General features: G+C 52.5%; 5 protein-coding genes across 5 annotated transcripts; 2 read left to right on the top strand and 3 right to left on the bottom strand.

Moving 5' to 3' along the window:
* The first annotated feature begins 435 nt into the window (after positions 1-435).
* Positions 436-2,732, top strand: BDW74DRAFT_79126 (putative acyl-CoA oxidase). The gene is made up of 7 exons (XM_073733742.1): positions 436-773; positions 822-1,020; positions 1,073-1,192; positions 1,239-1,388; positions 1,442-1,958; positions 2,032-2,086; positions 2,151-2,732. The coding sequence occupies exons 1-7, from the start codon at positions 581-583 to the stop codon at positions 2,645-2,647; spliced, it is 1,731 nt and encodes a 576-aa protein (XP_073587975.1). The 5' UTR covers positions 436-580; the 3' UTR covers positions 2,648-2,732.
* Positions 2,733-4,744: 2,012 nt separating this feature from the next.
* On the top strand, positions 4,745-5,343 carry BDW74DRAFT_146239 (uncharacterized protein). Its single transcript, XM_073723311.1, has one exon. It carries the CDS (start codon positions 4,827-4,829, stop codon positions 5,208-5,210), a length of 384 nt encoding a protein of 127 aa, XP_073587974.1. The 5' UTR covers positions 4,745-4,826; the 3' UTR covers positions 5,211-5,343.
* A 575-nt stretch (positions 5,344-5,918) lies between these two features.
* Positions 5,919-7,419, bottom strand: BDW74DRAFT_79117 (putative proline racemase). The gene has a single exon (XM_073733741.1). The coding sequence runs from the start codon at positions 7,186-7,188 to the stop codon at positions 5,977-5,979; it is 1,212 nt and encodes a 403-aa protein (XP_073587973.1). The 5' UTR covers positions 7,189-7,419; the 3' UTR covers positions 5,919-5,976.
* An 877-nt stretch (positions 7,420-8,296) lies between these two features.
* On the bottom strand, positions 8,297-12,438 carry BDW74DRAFT_146233 (putative importin beta-4 subunit). Its single transcript, XM_073723310.1, has 3 exons — positions 12,058-12,438; positions 9,666-11,994; positions 8,297-9,459 (listed from the first exon to the last, which is right to left on the bottom strand). Exons 1-3 carry the CDS (start codon positions 12,101-12,103, stop codon positions 8,553-8,555), a joined length of 3,282 nt encoding a protein of 1,093 aa, XP_073587972.1. The 5' UTR covers positions 12,104-12,438; the 3' UTR covers positions 8,297-8,552.
* On the bottom strand, positions 12,423-16,987 carry ncr1 (sphingolipid transporter NCR1). Its single transcript, XM_073723309.1, has 3 exons — positions 16,570-16,987; positions 13,049-16,499; positions 12,423-12,970 (listed from the first exon to the last, which is right to left on the bottom strand). The coding sequence occupies exons 1-3, from the start codon at positions 16,834-16,836 to the stop codon at positions 12,867-12,869; spliced, it is 3,822 nt and encodes a 1,273-aa protein (XP_073587971.1). The 5' UTR covers positions 16,837-16,987; the 3' UTR covers positions 12,423-12,866.
* Positions 16,988-17,301: the final 314 nt, after the last annotated feature.

The raw sequence follows: 17,301 nt of genomic DNA, 5'->3' as shown, positions 1-17,301 counted from the left end.
TAGAAATGAACGGCCTACCGGAGATTGAAGCCCCAGAAATTACGGGGCGACTCAACAAACCTCTGGTTGAGCACTGTCAGCAGTGTGATCTGCGAGCAAATTATACACGCAATCCTCCACGGAGTATCTCTGGAGAGTTGCGTCTGAAATACACCGCGGTGTCAATATCCAATATGCATGCAGTATCGCCCGATCAGTGGATCCTGGAATCAACAAATATGAAATGTCCGCCAGGAATCACCATGAATGGAGGTAAGCTGCAGCAAGGATTTGCATTTTGTGGCTTGTAGGTTACGGCTGAACCACACAAAGGGCTTGCCCTAGGCCGTCATCGAAAGCCGAAAAATGTCGATTCTGACTTCTCTCTGGGTACCAATGCCCATCGACACTTTCCCGTAATTACTCCGAGAACCCCGACATGGCAGCTGTTGGGGCTAGGAGCCCCAGGGGAAGATGTCCAAGTTCGTGCAAAGTAGCAGCTTCTGATATCTCTCATATACAATTGATACCCCGGCTTTTTGAAAGTGGGCACATCTGAATTACTTGTTGTCTTCTCATTTGAGTGTGTCTAAGTTCAGCAATGCATCCACGAGATTCGGAGCCCACCATAACCCAGGGTGAAGGTACCCTCTACGAACAAGTCTGGCATGCCAATTCACCCACATTAGAACTGGTCCAGACGCCGTTGTTCAGGCCAGAGCCAAATTCCATGAGCCTAGAGGAACGAACTAGACTCACGTATAAGCGAGCCAAAAAGATTTGTGAAACATACAGTATGTTCTAGCTGTGATGTGGATTACCCATCAGCTAACGAACGACAGACTTGACCATCAAAGATGTTCTGTACCTTACACCCGCATTTTGGAAGCTGCAAACTGATCTTATCGCTGCAAGGGAGGGGGGCGCGATGACAGTAATCAGTGTTCAGTACACTCTATGCGTGGGAACTGCAGCGCCATTCGCAAAGACGCGTCCCGATCTCCAGACTATATTACAGCGTGCGATGAAGTTTGAGGTTTTGTTAGTGATTTTCCAAGATGGCTTCACCTGCTTGATCTAACAGGTTATTTAGCATGCCCTTCATGCTCACTGAAGTCGGGCATGGGTTAGACGCACGCAACCTGGAAACAACAGCGACATTTTTGCCGGATGGGGGCTTTGAGCTCCATAGCCCTACCCCGATGTCTGCAAAGTATGTTCCATATCGCCGCCGCTGGTGCTATTTCTCACTCGAACAGGTGCATGCCACCCAGCACAACCCTAAGTGGAGTACCAACCGTTGCGCTTGTCATGGCTCGTCTCAATGTCGAAGGCGAAGATCGCGGTGTACGACCTTTTGTGGTTCCCTTGAACGACGGTCATGAAATGTGCAAGGGTGTAGTGTCCAAGTACGCTCAGTTCCCTAGAAAAGCATTTTACCAAGCCAAGCTAATCGCAACAGGCTCATGCCGCCACGTACTGGCGCCAATTCAATTGGCAACTCAATCACATATTTCAATCGCGTTACTCTCCCCGGCACTGCGCTTCTAGGAAGCCTCGAGAAACCCACCAACGAGCGTAACCATTTCCTGGCCACAATCCACCGCATTGGTGCCGGGACTCTATTCCTCTCTAGCGTTGCTATTCCTGCACTAAAAATCACGGCATATAATGCCGCCCGCTTCAGCATGCGCCGTTTCATCTTAGGAAACGATGGGTCGCTTATGCCCGTTATCAGCTTCCGCACCCAGCACCTTCCCATTCTCCATGCGATTGCGCAATATCACGTGCTACAAGCGCTCCTCATTGAAGCAGCCACACTCTTCCGCAACCCAAAGCTTGATCCACGAGTCCGCCACGCGGTCGCAACTATCTTCAAGGGGCTTGCAGTGGGCCACTTTACAAAGAGCGTCAGGGCCCTGCACGACGGCTTAGGCTGGCGTGGTGTCTACGAGCAGAACCAGAACCTGCAGATCGAGGTGAGCCGATTTGGAAAAGATAGAAAAAGCAAACCAAGCTTTACTTCTTGTGCCATGACTGACCAATTGCTAGCTCTCATTCCGAGCCGTCGGTATCGCAGAGGGTGACAGCCGGGTCCTCGCAATCCGTACGTCTATCTTCCAGGAGTACCCGTCCGTCATACAAGTTTCAACCCTGACTAACAACCCCAGGCCTTGCAAGCGAGCTGCTCCTCGGCCGGTACCAGCTTCCAGCCCCCAGAAACCCAGACAGCGCCATCGCCCGCCACGAAGCCGGTCTCCTAGCCGAAGGACAGCAATTACTCCGCAGCATCGGCGGACACCGCAGCGAGGCGTACAACCGCAGCATACTCCCACTCTCCGTCCCTCTCATCCAAGCTATCGGGCACTGCATGGCTGTCGAAGCTGCAATTACAGCGCCAATAGATCCTCGACTCGTTGCAGTGTACAAAGCCGGCGTCATCCTAGACGACTCAGCCTGGTACACGGAGCAAGGGGTTATCAGTCGCAAGGAGCAGATGGAGATGGAAGCTCGGGCCGCGGATGCGCTACTGCCGGACCTTGAACGCCTTGTTGCTGAGACAGGGGCTGAGAAGTATAGTTATGCGCCCATGGCTTCGGATGAGCTTTGGGATGAGTGGATGGATGAGTTGCCGGAGTTCAAGGGCGAAGCGGAGTTTGATCTGTAGGGGGGCTTGGAGCCTTCTAGGACTTGATTGTTCTTCTCCGTCGCAGTATCCTGGTTCAGGGTCGGGATGACATTATACGATGGGCAGAGTTGTTGTAGAGGAGCACGAACGCTGCGGTCATGCTGTTTGGTTTTGCCTCCACCGATTTGGGGGTGCTATCCCTTTTACTTCACGGCTTGATAACTAGTCTTTTCGAGCCATACCTGGTTAGCCATGCTGAAGAATCAATGAGAGATATTACACAAAGCTTCCGTAGGGATTTAACCCATTCTGCCTGGGTAACGTGGTAGCTACAGGGGCCTTGGGCTTCGTGGGAGGAGTGCGTACGTAGTGACGGCCACGTTCAGGAATATCCATTCATGCCAATCAATACTTAACCGACATTGGAATCTCAAATGGAGTTGCCTTTCAGCCATGTTAAAAACGTGGGTTATAGATCATCTTCTTTCTTCTGGTCTTGAGTTCTATTACCATTGAAAAAGACGAGGAAACCGCTCTGCCAACGCAGCAACCTCCATGGACCTATTCTGCCGACAGTAAATCACAGTCGCCGGATGGATACGTCTCCCGCGAGCAAGCAGCATCTTGATAGCAGAGATATCTGATCGGAAGAATGCAGCGTCAACGGCTGCATCTGGGATATGTGGTGGCGGTGGTGGACACTTCCCGCGAACTAGTAGGATGCGGGTCATTGCCGCATTTTCATACCGGATAGCCATAGCCAAGGCCTCATTCTCGTCGAATCCATGATCTAAACATAGCTCAAAGGCTTTCATATCTCCTCGCTCTACTGCCATGGCTAGCAGATTGTGTGCGGACGGAAGGTGCTGAGGCAGGGGACTCTGGTCGAGTTCGTCTAGCAGGAGCTTGGCTATTGACGGACTGCTGTCAAAAACGGCACGATGTAGGGTACCATCCCATACGTTGACTGTAGTATACTCCAACAGCAATTTGACAATGTCTTCATGCCCACGAGTTACAGCCACAGAAAGGGCTGTGCCTCTTCCGGAGGGATCAAATGGCAACCAGTCAACGTCGGCACCATGATTAATCAGGAGCTGGACCATATCTAAATGGCCGCACCAGATGGCTGTGAACAAAACGGTACCGTGGAGAATGAGCTCCGTAGGGTAGTTTTGATGGCTTGCAAGATAACTGTACCCCCCGCATACAAAGTCGACTCTCGCGCCGTGCGCGAGAAGAAGCGAGGCCATGGGTATGTTGCCTTTGGCGGCTGCGTCGAAAAGACCAAGGGAGTGTTCATCACGGACACGTGGGTTAGGTTGCTCGAACAGAAGTTCGACAATTTCAAGGCTGCCATTTCGTATGGCAAGGAGCAGAGGCGTTTCCCCATAGTGATTTATGAAAAACGGGTCAGCTCCTTTTCCTATAAGGTATTTGACGATCTCTGCATGACCGTACTTAGAGGCCAGTAAGATGTGATGTCCATCTTCCCGTTGTTCCCACGGTCCTCGTTTCACGGGGATTGTCCCATCGGCTCTTGCCGAAAACCGGGCATCGAAGCCCTCCGCCACGAATCGTTGGACTGCAGGGAGAGATCCAAGAGCGGCGGCATGCACGATACCGCGGTCTCCGCAGTTTTTGATACTATATTTATAGAGTCGAGGAAGGAAGCCAGACAGACGTCGGTTAACCAGGATGAATGAGTGGAGATCTCTTTGGACCTCGAGATGCCAACACTCTTGGTCGTGTAGACTTGATGTATATGCTCTGGGTAATTCGATGTATTCCACAATTATAAGGATCAGTTCGTTTGGCAGGCTGAGTAGCGACATTGTGGAAGAATGAGGGGGGATGAGAGGGCGGAATGGCTTTGCCAGGAATGTTCTGCTTTAAAGCCATGACGGAAGTCAGCTCCGAAGAATGCTGCCCCGACTGGACGGGCATTCTCGATCGTAAGATGTCACCGCATCAGCTCTTGGTGCTATATGTCTGGATAGAGGCAGGAAGATGGTCCGTAACAGGCAACGGCCCCGGGCTCCGGAAGATTATCCGATTAGTCAGCAGTCTGGCCTTGGGCTTGGCAACGGCTCCTTCCTCCACTCTTTCTCTCCAACAATCCTTCTGGCCCCGGACGATATAGAAGCTCCTCTATGGATCGGGACACGGCTGTCCCGTTACCGCGCATCATGGACCAACCGCCGACTGGTATAAAGGGATGATCATCACCGACATGAAAGAGGCCCGCAAAGCCGTCCGCGAGCGAGCGCGTCTCTACAACAAGCCATTCCGCGTCATCAAATCTTGTGCCAGAACCTGGTATACCGAGTGCATTACTGGCCCATCTTGCCCGTATAAAGTGCGCATTATGTCCGGCAGATCAAAGGGACCAGAAAATGGCCGCATAATTCTCTCGGAATTCAACCCTCAGCACTTTTGTCCGGTCGATGGGACAGTGAATCTCGAGACCCAACCAGCTGCAGCTGCAGCTGCAGCTACCGCTCTGGAGCAACAGCAGCCCCTGCCACAGATGACTGAAGCTGATGTCGTTGCCGTTGCGGAGCCTCCGCGACAACGGGGGAAACGGGTTGTAGTTCCGTAAAGTGGATTGGGCACCGAAACGAATCAAGACTAATGTGCCGGCAGGTGTGAACCATGCAAGAGAAGCACAGTCCGATGCTCTGGGATTAACCCCTGTGAGCCTTGTAAAACCCGTAGAGCTCAATGTGTCTTTCTTGGAGCGGAGAAGATGGTTGTTACTCCCGAGAGGTTAGGCTTACTTGGACTGCGAATCTTTTTATCTGCTGACCGTAGGTCGCTAGATATTTGCGCATGCTTGAAGACAGATATGCGGCGACGAGCTTGAATCAAGTAGATCCAGCTGAGAGGTCGTATCCAAAACATGGTGAGTGACGGGCCTAGACCGCTGGGAACAGCAACTAAACCATGTACAGAAGAATCATCTGTTCCACCGCCCGCGAATGCGTCATGAGATGGCTCAGCCTAAGCTTTTGGACGTCGATGACCTCGGCCTTTGGGTAGTTTTACAGCATCCAGAAGGTGCCGAAGCTTGCAGTGCTGGCTAGATACTGGCTAAACAGGACCTGATCTTACAATGATCTGAGGTATCCTGCAATAGACAAACTACTTGTGGCGCTATGATGGGCACCCATCAACAAGCTCAAAAGCTGTCTACAGGCCAATACGCGGCATCTGCCAGCGCTGAATGAGATCGGATCGACATCCGTACTCAAGACCTCGGACTCGCTTGTTGAATCAATGTTCGCCAAGTGCTCAAGAACGACTGGCAGATGGAATAGCAATCTTATGACAGATCTATATATCGACAGTTCCAGAGGAGGCCCCTCTCAAATGCCCATTGTGAATCCCGCCTGGCTTGTGATATCGCCCTCCTCATACATAAAGGACATCGCTCCAGTATAATATGCACTTCCTTCGACACGCACTGTTACTGCGGGCCAACTGTCGCCGTTGGATCCTGTTACAATGGCATCATGATCAACAATTGTACCCTTAAAAGCACCAGTGCGGAACTGGTTTGATATGAGGGAATTATACGCCCAGCTCTGCGAAGGCCGCCTGATTCCCTTTGCATGCACCAGCGCCATTCTTGCGGTCACACAAGACCCAGTAGGCGAACGGTCAACCTGACCACTGTCGCCGAAAAAGCACACTCCTGTCTCGGCGCCGTCGCAGCCATCCGGCTGGTATCCGACCTGCGAATCAACCACCATGACACTGTACAAGAAAGAAAGTCTCTCGTCCTCGGACCGTTGCAGCGCCTCAATTACAGCCGGGTGCGTCGACAGATATTTCTTCAGGTTTCGTGCGGCAACAGCCAGAGCTTTCATTTCTGCGACGTCACCTTCCAGTCCTCGTTCAAACCCCATGTCCCGCGCCTCAACGAGCGCATAGAACGCGCCACCATAGCTGACATCAACCGTGATCCTTTTCCTTTCGCCAAGCTCCTTCCACTTCACCTCCTCTGGAATCTCTACCTCGATCCCGAGGCCGGCAATATACCCCGGCGTAGAAAGGAACGAAACGCCCCTACGGTCATCAGACTTCACTTTCCCATGCTCATCAACAACAACCGGAACAGTCGCCGTAACAACTCCACAAGGGGCATGAATCTTAACTTCCACCTCTTTCTTCTCATCATCGACAACCAGCTCATTCCTCTTTGGGAAAACGTTCAGGTCATTTGTATCAACCAAAAACCTCCCCAATGCAATTGTCGCATGTCCACACATGGTCGAGAACCCGCCTGCGTGCGTAAATAACACACCGATATGCGCTGCCCCGGTCCGCACGAGTTCGGTGTCCGCGACTAAAATGGCGCCGTACATATCGCTGTGACCGCGCGGTTCGAGCATCAGGCGTTTTCGGATGTGGTCGTAGTTTGCCTGCGCGTCGTCGCGCTTATCGAGAAGGGTTCCTCCGCGTAAAGACGGAAAGCCGGCGTAGATGATCCTCGTGGGCTCGCCGGTTGTGTGCATGTCGATGCATTTTATAGAGGTAGGGTGGGATTGGAGTGCTTGTGCGATGTCCATGGTCATTGATGAGTATTAGTAGAGCGGAGTAGTCGCGGTAGTAGGGGTTTAGAAAGTTTTGGTGGGGGACTCCAGAATATAAACTTGAGCACCCCGCCGTGTTGGAGTTGATGTCGTCGATAGGGCGCGGCGGGAGCCGATCAGAACCCACTCTAGGTACCAGAGATATACCTCCGTAGTCGGACACCCTTATGGTCCGGAGTCAACAAAACAAAACTTCGCTCACTAAGAATCAAATATTAAGTAGGGGTCAAGACTGGACCCAGACGGTGTAGATTTGTGCAATCGAAGCTTTATTGTTGTAGCGAAATGAAATGTATAGATTGTTTGCCGCTAAGAAAACCACATTAAATGAAGTTGGTCAGCGAAGGACACAACCCAAGAAAAAAAAACATAAAATGGCTTGGATATAATGAAAATAGAAGATCACACAGCAGGAGCAACGACAGTAGTAACTTCAAATCAGACCAATCCACCCCCCAGCCTTGCATTGCTGCCAACGACGATGTTGCAAGCTCCCCCCAGCCCAACTCTATCTGCAGTGCTGCACTCCTCCTGAGCCAAGGCAAGGCAGGGTGACTGAAGAGAAGCTGAGCTGAGTATTAGCCATCTATCCAACCCTGAAAAGGCTTTGAGGAATTGGAGAAGGAGAAGATACATACCTCTGCCTCTCACATAACAGTACAAATACAGAAATCACACTCCGTATCCCCGCAGTCGCAGCCAAAGCATGGTTTCGAGACGGTCTTGATGGGCTTGGAGATTGTTGAGCCGGCGGAGGAGACGGAGGCGGGCATTTTGTTCTTTGTTTCTTGAACTTTTTGAAGAGAGTGTCTCTAGAGCGTGACGCGGTCTATCGCTAGAACTGAGAGAGTTGGACGAGGGGATATAAAGATGGAATGGACAGATGGGAACCTGAACCCAAGCGATGACGCAGGCAGACAGGCAAGATATAGAAAGGCGGTGAAGTGGGTCCGGGCTTGCTCACGTGGCAGGCACCAAGCCAAGCCAAATCAACACAAGGCTCGAGCCAAAAATAGCGCTGGCTTAGCCACAGCATCACCACTTTGATACTCTCAAGAGTACTACGGTGTACGTATACAAGGAGGCGAAGCACAGCAACTGCAAGATAAACATTTCTCTAACAATATATACAAACTTTTATGTTATCTTCCATCATAAGTCATTGCCGCAGGCCAAAAAACAAAAGCGCTGACGGCTATCCGTGGGTCATTGCGTAGGCATCACCGGCCTAAACGCTAGGGTATCTTTCTAGTAATCGTCCAAAACATGTCCAGTCTATCCATTACGTTGTTAAAAGTATTTCGGCGTCCGTAACTCATCAGAGGAGCTGAAGCAAGCCGTTCCGTTTACAGCTGCTCAGCCCAGGGGGCAGCACCGGGCTGCATCTGGTTCAGCCACTTGACGAGCTCGATGAGCTCGGCCCGGCGCTCGTCCTCGAGCTGGTCGGCGTCGCCGCAGAGGACGGACTGGAAGACGGGCAGGAACTGGGGAGTCAGCTCGCGGATCGTAGGGTCCTCCCACTTGTACATCTGGCAGATCATACGGTACAGGGGGTCGTTCTCCTCGTAGTCGTTCTTGAGGGGGAGGATGTTGACGAGGACGGGAAGGACGTCCTTGATGGGGACATTCTCGCGGTACTTGAGGATCATGCGAGACAGGCAGCCGGTGGCGTTGTCCTGCAGGCGGGAGACGTCCTGGTGGAGGCACTGCTCAAGGCGTGTGAGGATGGTGGGGAACTCCTTGACAATCTCTGTGGAGTTGGAGTGCTCGATGAGACGGCCGATGGCGTAGGCGGCGTTGGACTTGGTCTGGGGGTCCTCATCGCTTAGGCGGTGGACAAGGAGCTTGGCGAAGGCAGGGGTGAACTGGGTAGAGGCGGGACCCATACCCTGGATGCACTCAGCGAGGACACCGACAGCGGTGGCACGCTCGATGGACTCAGTGCTGCCAGCGTAGCGGAGGACGATCTTCTCAAAGACCTTCCAGAGCTCGGCGAAGCTCTCACCAAGGGCAGCAGCCATGCCGGAGACAACATCGAGGGCGGTGTCAACGACAATCCAGTCGAACTCGGAAGTCTCCTCACCAGCGTCGTCGTCCTCTTCGGCGAACTCGAGCTGGCAAGGGTGCTTCTTGGTGATGATGTCGGTGATCATCTGGATCACGTTGTGCAGGGTGGTCTCGTTGGCAATGAGAGCAGGACCGCAGAAGCGGAGGTTCTCAGCCATGTTGCGGTTGATGTCGGCGACGGTAGATCTGGTTTGGTGAGTTAGCCAGGTTCGCAAAGACACCAGTGTAGCAAGAGAGCATGAGGATAATGAATCATCAGGAGTAGATAAACGTCTTTCACATCAATCGCAACTTGTGCGTCAAAGTGAGCTGGGTTAAACGAGGTGTTTCATCATATGATTCGGGGTTGTGCGGGGCTGTGGAATGAATAAAACATAAATGGGGCAACGTACCGGTCATCTTCCTCAGTCCACATCTTGATGGTAGCGGTCATGAGGATCTCACCGAACTTCTTCACCTCCTTAGCGGGCTCAACCTGCAGGGGAAGACCAGGCTTCCACTTGGGCATCTGACCAGACTCCTCAGCAATGGTGAAGAGCATGGCGTAGGAGCGGTGCATGGTGCTGATGGTAGCCTTGCGGACACCCTCGTAAGGGTGCTCGACAAGAGGCATGACCATCTCGATGGTCTTCTCGAAGTAGGGGAGGTAGGCGCTGCGGGTGTGGGTGACAAGGTCACCAATTATCTCAATGGCAATCTCCTTCTCGAGAGCCAGCGGAGTGGTGGCAGTGATGTCATCCCAGTCGTCCTCCTCGTCGAGGTCAACGTCCTCGATCTCACCATCCTCGCCAACGGGCTCGTCATCGTCATCACCAGCGCTGGCGACCTTGACCTTGCGGCCAGCAACGGTCACCTCCTGGCCAATGAGGTCCTTGGCGGCCTCACCGAGAGACAGCTCGAGGTCATCGTCATCCTGCTCAAGACAGTTGAAGAGACCCTTGACAGCACCGTCGAGGAAGGTAGCGAAGTGTTCGCTGTAGACCTTGGCCATGGCACCCCAGAAGATGTAGGTGCTCTCCTTGAGGCGGGAGTGACCGAGGTGAAGAGCCTCCTCTGTGGCGCGCATAAGAGGCTCGACGTAGGGCTGGTAGCGCTCAGGACCGGCAGCAGCGGCCATCTCACCCATAGCATCGGTGACGCTAGCACGGAGATCAAGCTGCTCCTCACTGTCCTTGACAGCAGCGAACTCCTGGAGGAGGTGCATGGAGTCGTCGAAGAAGGGGAGGAACGCCTCGCCAGAGGAAGAGGCGAGGGAGCCAAGGGCACCGGCAGACAGACCCTTGATTCTGTAGTTGGGGTGCTTGAAGAGCTGATGGAGGATGGGGACGAGCTCGCTCTGGTAAGGAGCAACGTCTTTCTCATCGAGACCATCGACGACAGCATCAATGGCGCTCAGACCGGCCTTCATGATGTCGACGGTAGGACCCTCCTCCTCGCCCTTGGACTCAGCCATAGCGCTGGCAAGGTTCTTGAAAAGCAGAGGCATGAGCTTCTCGTGGTCCCGGTTGAGGTCCTCAGTGAGGTCATCGGCTAGACGAGCAACGGCGTGAAGAGTAGCCTGGCGGACCTTGAGCTCGGGGTCAGCAAGGAGCTGAAGAACCATGGGCATGATCTCCTTCATCTGAGTGCTGATGAAGTCAGGAGCACCCTCGACGACCATGCCGAGAGACATGATACCGGCGCGACGGTAGTCAGGGTTGGAGTTGTTGAAGTACTGGCCAAGGGTGTTGAGCAGAGGAACAACGACCTGGCTAGGAGGTAAGCTCTGGGCAAGCATGTCAAGGAGACCGAGAGCAGAGCGAGCGGGGGTGATGTCGTCGTCGTTGGGAGCGGCATCGCCGAGCTCGGTGACGATCTGCAGAGCAGTGCGAGCAAGCTGCTCACCAAGGCGCATACCCTGGATCTTGAGCTTGCGGTACTGAACAGTCTGCATGAGAAAGCTAATAGCCTGAGTACGGGTGTCCTCATCGACCTCTGTGTTGGCAGCAATCTCGTTCATGAACAGAACAAGGTCCTTCAGGTGAACAGTGAGGAGAGCAGGGTCGAAACCAAGCAGGGTCTGGAAGACCTCGAAGGCCTGCATGATGCGGTCATCCTCACCCTCGTCAATGGCGCCCTTGAGAACAGCAACCATAGAAGGAACGAGGTTCTGGAAGGCCTTGACGGGGCCCATGTTCTCAGCGGAGTCGAGGTACATGGCAAGTTTGCTGAGAGCAAGGAGGGTGTTGATGCGGACATCGGCGCTCTCGGGGTCCTGGATGGTCTTGCCGAAGAGCACGAACAGGTCCTGGAACTTCTCCTCGAAGCCCTCCCCGAGAGTCTCGAGGATGGTGAACAGGATGTACAGAGACACAGCACGCTCGTCCTTGTTTCCGTTGTTGGCGGCCTGCATCAGAAAGTTGGGCAGGTCGGCCCACTCGCCATCCTCCAAGTCGACCTTGGCGACAGCAGAGATAACACGGGCAACCGAGTGGCGGACGAGGTCGTTGGCCTCGCTAACACCGGAGCGTAGAAGCTGTTCGCGGAGGGCGGGCTTCTGGCCAGCCTGAACCTTGGCCCAGTGCTTGCCGACCAGAGAGCGAGCCTCGACGGCAGCGAGTTGTCTCAGCTGCTGGTCATCGTGGCCGGTCGCGACCTGGATGAGGAGCACGAGCGACTCGGGCTGCTTGTAGTACTCGCGCTGAAGGATACCGGTGGCCTCCTTAACGTTGCCCTGAGTAGCTGGAAGCAGTCAGCAACACATTACATTAAGATGTTGCGCTAGCGCGTGTAGAAAATACTCACGGTTGAGAACGATTTGCAGCTGCTGCAGGAATCGCTGCTGATCCATGGTGGAATGTGTATGCAGAATTTTCAGATATTTCTTGAGAAAAAAAAGTTTGCGGGGTTATTTATCCCTTGTCCTCCACGACGCCTAGAAGAACTTTCTGAGGGATAAAGCGGCCGTCTGCACACAAACAGACAGCACAGGGGGTATCACAAAAGTATGAACAAAAGAAAGATAACAAGCAAAAGAAAAGGAAAGGGGGAGGATGAGGAAGAAAAGAAGAAGAAGAATGTTGTGGAGGGGCCCGAAGGAGAAAAGGTCTGAGAAAAAAAATTTGGGAGAAGCTAGCGCTTGGCTCAGTCATGTGATACCCCCACAGCTCTGCCAGCAATGTTTTTAGGTCAATAGTTTGTGGAAATGAACGAGCTCAATATTAATCTAACTATATAAGTATAAACTCCTTACGGTGTATATACTGTTAGTGTTATCGTAGGTTCTCAATGCCTCATGTACGTGTTTGTTGTCAATTGCAGACGCTTATGCATTGCGGCCAGCCAAAATTTAGGCCGCACCCAAAGTATACAAAGAGAAAGGGCAGTCTAGTAGTAGTAGTATTCAAAGTGTGAATTTGCCACTAATAAGTAGACAAAAACATGAGATCCAACGTCCAATCCAGAACTGCTGCACTTGTTTATGCTAGTGTAACAAACACGAAGAAAACAGCATATATTGAAACAGTTGCCCGCCTCGAATCGTATGCAGGAGGGGTGGGTGATCATCGCTACACCCACCATCGCGAAAGTGTTGAAGTCGCGAACCAGCGCAACTAGTATTCGTCCGAGTCATAATCATCATCAACCAGTAGAGAGCGGTACCCTCTAGAAGCAAGATTTTCTTCCAGACCCCCACTGGCCTCGGGGTCAGCGTATCCTATTAACTCATTAGCATCATTATTCGGGTAAACACCGGTAGACTAGGTGTAGCGCATGTAACGACAGTGGTACGTACCATCTCCGCCGAAATAGCTAAGCGCAACAGGCAAGAAAATGAGCGCGTGGGTGGCCGCGAAAATGATCAGCGCCAACCATACCCGGAAGTAGTAGATCTCGAAGATTTTGCTCCGGGTGAAGGCTAAAACGCACACCCCGAGAAGTTTGGTTATGGTGATGCCGCTAAACACGCTACCGCCGACGTTGACCAGCGCTGTCCAGGCACGCGCGTCCTTGCCGCGGTATTTCGTCGGCACATTTTCCATAATTGAGCGCGATGGGAACATAAAGGCGCGAGCGATGTGGGCGCAAAATTCAACACCAATGCCTACGCAGATGACAAGGTTGACGAGGGAGACGGCGTTGAGTGAGACGCCTGATATAGCCATAGATCCGATGATATCGACTACAGTCATGACGACCGTCGCCGTAACGACGGCACCAGTGGCGACGGAGCCAAGAAGAATAGAGGTAATGGCGAAGATGATCGCCACAGCAGACCCAAGTAAAGTGCCAGCAACCTGGACGATAGAGACATACTGGTCGAAGAAGATGTACGTCTTCGAGTAAGGGAAAACATCAATCCCATGCTCTTCTGACAAACCATCGGCAATGCGCCGAGCGGAGATGTATGACTTGATGAAATCATCCTGTGTTCTCAGCGGAGTGTGGGATGTTCTAAAGTTTGTTGCATTGGTCGTGACGCGTTTCGGGTCAAAGACAAGAGCGTTACTGTATGGTGCTTTCCCACCTAGAGGGCATGAAGCATCCGTGGGGGACTCAATCCATTTCTCAAGATAGTGGATAAACTCGGTGCCTTCGGGCATGCCAGACAAGCTGATGTTCCAGCCAGGTGTTCTATCTTCGAAGCACAGCTTGTCGTCCTCGTAGCAGCAGTCTTGTTGAGGGTTGAGCCAGTAGAAGAAATCGTCAATCCAGCTGGCAGTAGAGCCTGAGATGTAGGACACATCTGATCGTTTTGACTCTTGCTCAAGCACAAATGGGAGTGAGTATTCCTCGCATGTCGTGAACCGTCCGCAAAGTTGCTGCTGGTGCTTCCTTTCGGTTACGTTCACGTTCCGAGTCACAAAGTAGACAGGAGGACCGGTGTTGAAGTACTCGCTGAGGTCGTCAAAGTAGTCTATCAGATAAGAGTCGCTGGGTAGTGCAATGCGCTGATCCAAGCCCATGGCGACCTCTGGAATCAAAGCTAAACCGACAGTTAAGATTCCAAGGAAGGTAATCACCACGACGACCTTGACTCTGCGGTTGAGAAGAAATGGTGCATAAACCTTGCGGATGAACTTCTGCAGTGCGCTTTCTCCGTCCAGATCATCAAAAGCCGGGTCCTCCGGCAAACCAGAATGGGCCTTGCGCACGGTCAAGCAGGGAATACAGTCCGCACGAAGGCTCTCGACGCGCTTTTGGTTCAAAGCTAGAACAGAGATAAACATCGTGACCTGCAGGATGGCATTGATGAAGACAGCGCCCGCTGCGTAGATTGCAAAGTTCCTGACAGCAGGCATCCCAACAAAGACACCCAGTGCGAAGGCAACAGTTTCCGTGATGGCAGACAGGAAGATACTTGGTCCAATTCGGCCAGTCGCCCTGGAGATGCGCTCGTCGATCTCTTCATCTGGATGGCTAACATTGAGCCGCTCAAACTCATGCACGATGAGAAAGATATTGTCTACACCGACGGCCAAGACCAGGAAAGGAATCACCTCGGCGATGATCAAAGTGACTTTGACGCCAGCAGCGGAAAATAACCCAACCGATGCGGACACCGACATCAGAACAATGACAATTCCCACAACACCAAGGGTAAACTTGGACTGCACCAGGGCATTGGCCGGGTTGTTGATCAAGGATTTCCAGGTCATCGTCACCGACCCTAGAGCCAATGATGCGTATATGAACATAATAATGTAGCTGATAACAACAATCTTGGTGTCAGTGTTGCTTGACTTGTTCAGCTCTTCCTCAACACTTGCTTCCGTGCTGTAAGAGACACGTAGACCGCGGACTTTGGCTTCATTCTGCACCGATCGAAGGAGCTGTTGGAAACTGTCCTCCCAATCAATAGCTTTAGCCTCTTCTTCCGTGCCTGGTGCATGATTGTTGACAACCCAGGTCACTATCAATGCTTTAGCATCAAGAACGTTTCCAGTATCCTCATAACCACCAAGAATCATTTCAGGCTTGAGGGGTTGCGAAAAAGCCGGAAGGCAGCTAACATCGCCGGGCGAGTCCGCGCAATGCGTCAGGCGATCCTGCCAGGTATCTGGGTCGAGGTTCGAAAAAGAGCCACCAAAATAGCCAGTCACCGACTGAATCACACACGCGTCGCCGGTAGGCTTGAAGCAGACATCATCCAGGGTCAACTGGTGCTTCACAGACAACAAGTAGCTAACGCGCGACTCAACGCCAAACCACCAGGTGAGCGTGTCGTAATCAAGAAGCCGTCCATCCCTAGTCTCGTTATCATTGGCAAGGAACGCTTGCTCGGCGCGGTAAAACGGGCCAAAGTTCTCATCGAAGAACGCCTTTTCCTTAGCTGCTGCCGAAGTAGGGCTCACCCAGAGGCGGACCGGGTCCGTCTCCACCGCAAATCGCAACCAACCCAAGCTCAATAGGACAACCACAACAACACTCGATATTATCGTCAAGGCGGGACAACGGGCACCGACGGACCCAATGCGGCTGAACATCATGTCAAGCATGGAGTTGAGTTTGTAATGCTCATAAGGGTATTCAAGATGCCCGGCAGCGTGAACAATATCGCCCTCATCTTCGTCGTCACTCGGAATCGGATCCTGCAAAAGTCGCATCCTTTCAGGCTTGCGGTATCGCCGCTCTTTGAAGGTGAAGTAGCTCGTAAAGCCAGTCACGCCAAGTAAGAAGACCGAATAGATAAGGATAACTGAGAACGACAGGCAAGGCAGAAGCCCCACGTGGCACTGCTCTTCGTTTTTGATCGCAGGAAGCTCGGGACACACTTCGGGGCAGTCGACACAAGAGCAACGGTACGCGGGGTCGACATCATTGCAAGACTTTGGATGAACCTCTAGCGCCCTCATACCCTGAGGGTCTGCCGGAGGTTCGGTGTGGTAATTGATCTGGAACGGGCTGCCCAGCAGCTTCTTGTCACCAAGGAACTTCAAAAACTGCTCGTAGTTCTTCGCACCACCGCCAATGAAATCAATGGCCTTGCCACCGGAAGCACCGTTCTTAACATTCTTGCAGCTGTCATAGAACCCACTCTGATATTCCTCCGACCAGATATTATCCAACTCCGTAACCAGCTCCTTCCCCGAGTTTCCCTGCGCAGTATTCGTAACATTAATAAAGAGCGCCTGATCCGGCGAACAAGTAAACGTGCAGAAGATATTGAAGAAGTTGTCCTTGCAAGCCGGACACGACGCGATAATCCCTTCCGCGAGCTTCAGGTTACTCGAAAGCGCATCGATCTAAGCACCGCAAATACAACCATTAGCTTACTCTCCTCCAAATCCAAATCCATCAAGACCTGCAACTCACCTGCTCCTCCTCACAGCAAACGGCACCCTCCTCCCATTTCGCGCCACAAAGATTCACCAGTTTCTCCCTAACCTTCGCCTCGGGCTCCCTCGCAACATCATTATCAGGACACGGGAGCTCCCCGCCAAAAAAAGACTTTTTCCCGCAGTGGCCGCGAATCGCACACCGGCCTTCTTCGTGGACGCTTGTTTTGCCCTGGGCAAGTGACGGCGCGGAAAAGCTCAGGGCCGCGGCGAGTGCGATGGGGATGGAGCGGAGTCCCCGCATCGTGTTGAGGGGTAGACTGGAAGGACAATTATCGGAGATACATTCAACTAATAAGGGGCTGTGCTATAGAGCAATACGAGGTATGGTAAAAAGAGGGAATGAAGGGGCCCGGATGACCCTCTTGTGATGATGGGATGTTGCTTTCTCCGCGTGTCGGATGACAGGGCAGGGCGGCCATTGAGCCGAATGGATGATGATCCGTCGGAGCAATGATGCGCGCCAAGAACCACGTAAGCGCTCGGAGGCTGGGTATCTCGCCGGTCACATGAGGGTGTTAGGGCTTGGAAGAAGTGCTATTTCCTACAAGAACACGGTTAGAATGTAAATACTTGCTTTTCATAGTATTGAATTCCACTGGAGCGTGCGTTCGAATCAAAATGTCTATGTGAAGTTGTTACCTATGCGATGTAGTTCTTGTTTCTAATGTACCCAAATATATTCTCTTCGCACTCATCCTCAAAACCC

Source organism: Aspergillus multicolor, assembly GCF_047715735.1.
Source record: "Aspergillus multicolor strain CBS 133.54 unplaced genomic scaffold BDW74scaffold_3, whole genome shotgun sequence".
NCBI classification, from domain to species: domain Eukaryota; kingdom Fungi; phylum Ascomycota; class Eurotiomycetes; order Eurotiales; family Aspergillaceae; genus Aspergillus; species Aspergillus multicolor.
Note: the sequence above shows the minus strand (reverse complement) of the source record. Positions and strands in the feature narration are given on the sequence as shown.

What these genes read in the sequence shown, in the direction of transcription:
- BDW74DRAFT_146233 (XM_073723310.1), bottom strand. Translation starts at nt 12,103, where the DNA reads ATGGATCAGCAGCGATTCCTGCAGCAGCTGCAAATCGTTCTCAACC. An exon ending in GCTGCAAATCGTTCTCAACC is followed by an intron (nt 11,995 to 12,057) that starts GTGAGTATTTTC and finishes GACTGCTTCCAG; the next exon opens with CTACTCAGGGCAACGTTAAG. An exon ending in TGGACTGAGGAAGATGACCG is followed by an intron (nt 9,460 to 9,665) that starts GTACGTTGCCCC and finishes TCACCAAACCAG; the next exon opens with ATCTACCGTCGCCGACATCA.
- ncr1 (XM_073723309.1), bottom strand. Translation starts at nt 16,836, where the DNA reads ATGCGGGGACTCCGCTCCATCCCCATCGCACTCGCCGCGGCCCTGAGC. An exon ending in TTTGCTGTGAGGAGGAGCAG is followed by an intron (nt 16,500 to 16,569) that starts GTGAGTTGCAGG and finishes TGCGGTGCTTAG; the next exon opens with ATCGATGCGCTTTCGAGTAA. An exon ending in TAGCTATTTCGGCGGAGATG is followed by an intron (nt 12,971 to 13,048) that starts GTACGTACCACT and finishes ATGAGTTAATAG; the next exon opens with GATACGCTGACCCCGAGGCC.
- BDW74DRAFT_79126 (XM_073733742.1), top strand. Translation starts at nt 581, where the DNA reads ATGCATCCACGAGATTCGGAGCCCACCATAACCCAGGGTGAAGGTACC. An exon ending in GCGATGAAGTTTGAGGTTTT is followed by an intron (nt 1,021 to 1,072) that starts GTTAGTGATTTT and finishes CAGGTTATTTAG; the next exon opens with CATGCCCTTCATGCTCACTG. An exon ending in CAGCCGGGTCCTCGCAATCC is followed by an intron (nt 2,087 to 2,150) that starts GTACGTCTATCT and finishes TAACAACCCCAG; the next exon opens with GCCTTGCAAGCGAGCTGCTC.
- BDW74DRAFT_79117 (XM_073733741.1), bottom strand. Translation starts at nt 7,188, where the DNA reads ATGACCATGGACATCGCACAAGCACTCCAATCCCACCCTACCTCTATA.
- BDW74DRAFT_146239 (XM_073723311.1), top strand. Translation starts at nt 4,827, where the DNA reads ATGATCATCACCGACATGAAAGAGGCCCGCAAAGCCGTCCGCGAGCGA.